Source organism: Nesoenas mayeri, assembly GCF_963082525.1.
Source record: "Nesoenas mayeri genome assembly, chromosome: 17".
In the NCBI taxonomy this organism is placed as follows: Eukaryota; Metazoa; Chordata; class Aves; order Columbiformes; family Columbidae; genus Nesoenas; species Nesoenas mayeri.
Window position 1 is genome coordinate 7,726,575 of NC_137565.1, and position 3,394 is coordinate 7,729,968.

The 3,394-nt window shown below is 46.3% G+C and overlaps 1 protein-coding gene across 1 annotated transcript; it reads right to left on the bottom strand.

Moving 5' to 3' along the window:
* Nucleotides 1-441: 441 nt before the first annotated feature.
* GP1BB (glycoprotein Ib platelet subunit beta) lies at nucleotides 442-3,047 on the bottom strand. The gene is made up of 2 exons (XM_080355335.1): nucleotides 2,953-3,047; nucleotides 442-2,157 (listed from the first exon to the last, which is right to left on the bottom strand). Exon 2 carries the CDS (start codon nucleotides 1,996-1,998, stop codon nucleotides 1,384-1,386), a length of 615 nt encoding a protein of 204 aa, XP_080211461.1. The 5' UTR covers nucleotides 1,999-2,157; nucleotides 2,953-3,047; the 3' UTR covers nucleotides 442-1,383.
* Nucleotides 3,048-3,394: the final 347 nt, after the last annotated feature.

The following is a 3,394-nucleotide window of genomic DNA, read 5'->3' on the forward strand; positions in this document are numbered from 1 at the left end:
ACTGCAGCACGTCACACTTTTTGGGCAGCAGGGAATGCTGAGGTGAAGCAATCTGAGGCAGAGAAGCCCCAGGACCCGCTTTTTCTGCTCAGGCAGCCCCTGAACACCCCTCCCGGCCTTGGCCACCAGGCGGGGGCTCGTCTTGCGGATAAGCTCAGCTTTTATGTGGAGAACTTGAACCTCCGTGCACTGGGGCTGAGGGCACAGGGGCCGTTCACCTGCAGCCAGCAGGGCCGTTGCCCCACAGGTGTGCTTGCAACAGGAAACACCCTTTGCTTTCCAGCCCGCATCATATAAAATAAGCAGCAGCTGAGGAGAACAACAAGGAACTCCACATTCAGACTGACCCACTGTGGCAGCTGCGAACTGTCAAGTTTAACCCTATGGAGCACTTCTGGTAACACATCCATTTGCCTTCAGTATTCATTCTGCTTATCTCTAAGCTCAAGCATCAGGGAGGGTGACAGAGTGCGAGACACCTAGTGCAGAATTGAAAAACAAGCCTTTTACATCATCATGCATCATTATTTTATTTCAATTTTGCTTCATTCAAAAAATAATTAAGAGACATAACCAACAGTAGGCACATCGGTGGGTATTGCAGTTTGAGTCTCTCTTGTGCCAGGTGCTGTACAAGCATCGCCAGAAAGAGCCTCTGGTCTCAACAACTCTTGGCTTCAGGGTGAATTTCTCATGAACATTCAAGGCCCCAGGTTGACTCAGGACATGCTGAAGTCAGTATTAAAACTACCAGTAGATTAAAAGGAATGAAGATAGGGTAAGTGGGTAGGTTTTCAAACATCCTTCTCCCCCTACCAGAAGAACATTGGAAATGATCCATCAGGCAACAAGAAACATCCTTTCCCTTACCCTGATAAGAAACTGAGTCAGGAGAAGATTAAGTCACTTGTTCAAGTGTTACTAAGGCAACCTGTGGTAGCATTAAGGAAACTGTATTTGTCCATTGTCCTAGTCCAGTACCTGAACTGTTCACTGCCTGTCTCTGCCCTCACCTGACCCAATGCAACCAGAAGCATCATGGAAAGTACGGCTGAAACACTCGAGCATAGAAGGGATCAAGCACTGTAGCCCCTATGAGTTTATAAGCTGTTTGAGTCAGTTCTGATTGCTGTAGTTTATGGTTTCCTTAGTCTACCAAACCAGAACCATGCCCAGCTCAGCAAAGCAATAGAAGTTTAAAGCAATAAAAAACACAAGGATCAGGTCTTTGGAAATACAGCAAGTGTCTGATCAGTTCAAGTTCTGCTTTGGACTGCAGTCAGGATCAGATGCTGCACTAAATTGCCCCCTCTGGATATCACAAACCACATATCCTTGGCACAGCATCACCCACGGGGAAGGAGGGTCTTCAGTCTTGTGACGTTAATCACTGTTGTAGGGACTTCTTGAAGAAGATACCCAAGTGTCTGCTTGCAGGTCTAGATCTCGGGTGGCACTGCGGACTTCAGCAGTCATTCTCCGAAATTTCTGCAAGTAGACAATGATGAAGATAACCAAGATACCCTGGAGGAAAAGGAGGATGAAGAGGCATAACTGAGAGAGGAGAGCCAGGTTGCAATACCAGTACTGGCATGTGGAGATGATCTCATCTTCTGTCAGGTAGGCAATGACCCGGTCCTGCAGGTGAGCTGGGGAGCTGCATCTCACATCCCTGTATAAGGTTCGGTTCTGCTGCCACTGGAGCCACGAGCGCAAGTAGAGGATGTCACAGTTGCATTCCCAAGGGTTGCCTTGCAGGTAGACTACCTGGAGGCTCTTCAGGTTGTCAAAGAGCCCACTGGGAATAGAGGTGAGCCTGTTGTAACCAAGGTGGATAATTTCAGCTGAAGGACGGAAAGCAGCTGGTAGTTTTGCTACAGTTAGGCCTTTTGACGTGCAGTCGATAATACTGGTGGCACACTTGCATGGCACAGGGCATGTGGGTATCACAAGTGGGAGGAAGCCAAGGAGGGACAAGAAGAGAATTCCACTCTTCATCTTGAGCAGCAAACACCCCCCTGGTGAAACTGGATAAGGTGGAGTTCAGGCAAGTAGACACCACGCACTCTAGGACTGACACCACAGCCCAGGTCTTTTGTTGGCTTGTTCTGAGGATGAGTTTCCAAAGCTGGGTAAATTCGGTGTCCTACAAGAGCTCTGAAAAAAACAGAGTTAAGAGAGGTGTGCAAATTCTTGATCTCTCATTACAGGAGAAGGAATGTCCCTGGTCTGCCAACCCTGGATTTGAGGAAGGATATGAACAGATGGCTACTGGGAGGCTCAGATGCAGCCATCAAATTTTCACTAGTACTCAGAAGTATGCAAGAGCTGCTTGAATTTTCAGCATTACTGGAGGCACATTATTAGGGTAGCTAAGAAAATTTATGTAAAGGAATCAAAAATTAGAATATGAAACTGCTCGTGCCTTATCATAGCTGTGAATTACATCTGTAAACAAAGCTTTGTTTGTGCAAACTGCAAGAGGAGATTCAGAAATAAACTTACTGTTACCACAAGTAAAAAATAGCCTTTCTAGTTTTGAAAACAAGTGATAAACAGTCCTTGGCCAACCCTTGGGGGTTGCTGACCACCAGGGTTGTAGGTCAGCAGAGTTTTCCACACTAGACATAGTTCCAGAAGGTGAATAATCATCAGGTGAATAATTTCCTTCTGGAGCTGTGATCATGCTGGGAGACTTGAGTCAATGAGCTGACTTTGTACTTCAGTCTCATACCACTGCTGAACATGAGCTGCTAGAACTTCTTTAGAACAAATACACACATCTATAACAAGGCAGTGCTTTTCTGCGCAATCCATCAGCCAAATAAAAATAAAAATTAAAAAAACAAAAACCACCACAACAACAAAAAAAACCCAAATCAACAAACAACAACAACAAAACAAACAACCAAACCAAACAACCAAACCCAGAAGGTAGCTTTGTTGACTTACCAGAGTAGTTCAATCCTTGATTTCTTGCTGGCTTTACAAGAGACCTTACAGGCAGTCCAGCCAGTGCAGGAGTGTTTGCAGCTGCATAGCTGAGCTCCCGGATAATCCCCTTGCAGCTGGCTGCCAAGATAAGGGTCAAGCTCATCCCAGGGACACCTCCCACATGAGGCCTTCCTGTAAGTTTGCTGCATGTCACTGGAAGATGAGGCTTCATTGAGCAAGTCTTCCAAGAAATGGGAGCTGACACTGCTCACAAGAACATGTTTGCTGGGAGAGATGCTGACAGTACTGGTAACTGTGATTCTGGGCCACCATGCTCAGTCCAACAGAAACACTGCAAAGTCTCAGTTGCAAAGTAGTAACTCAAAACGCATTTCAACCTGGAAGGTGATGTTACTGCTTTGTACTGCACTCCCTGAGCACTTTGGCCTTTGGTTTCCCA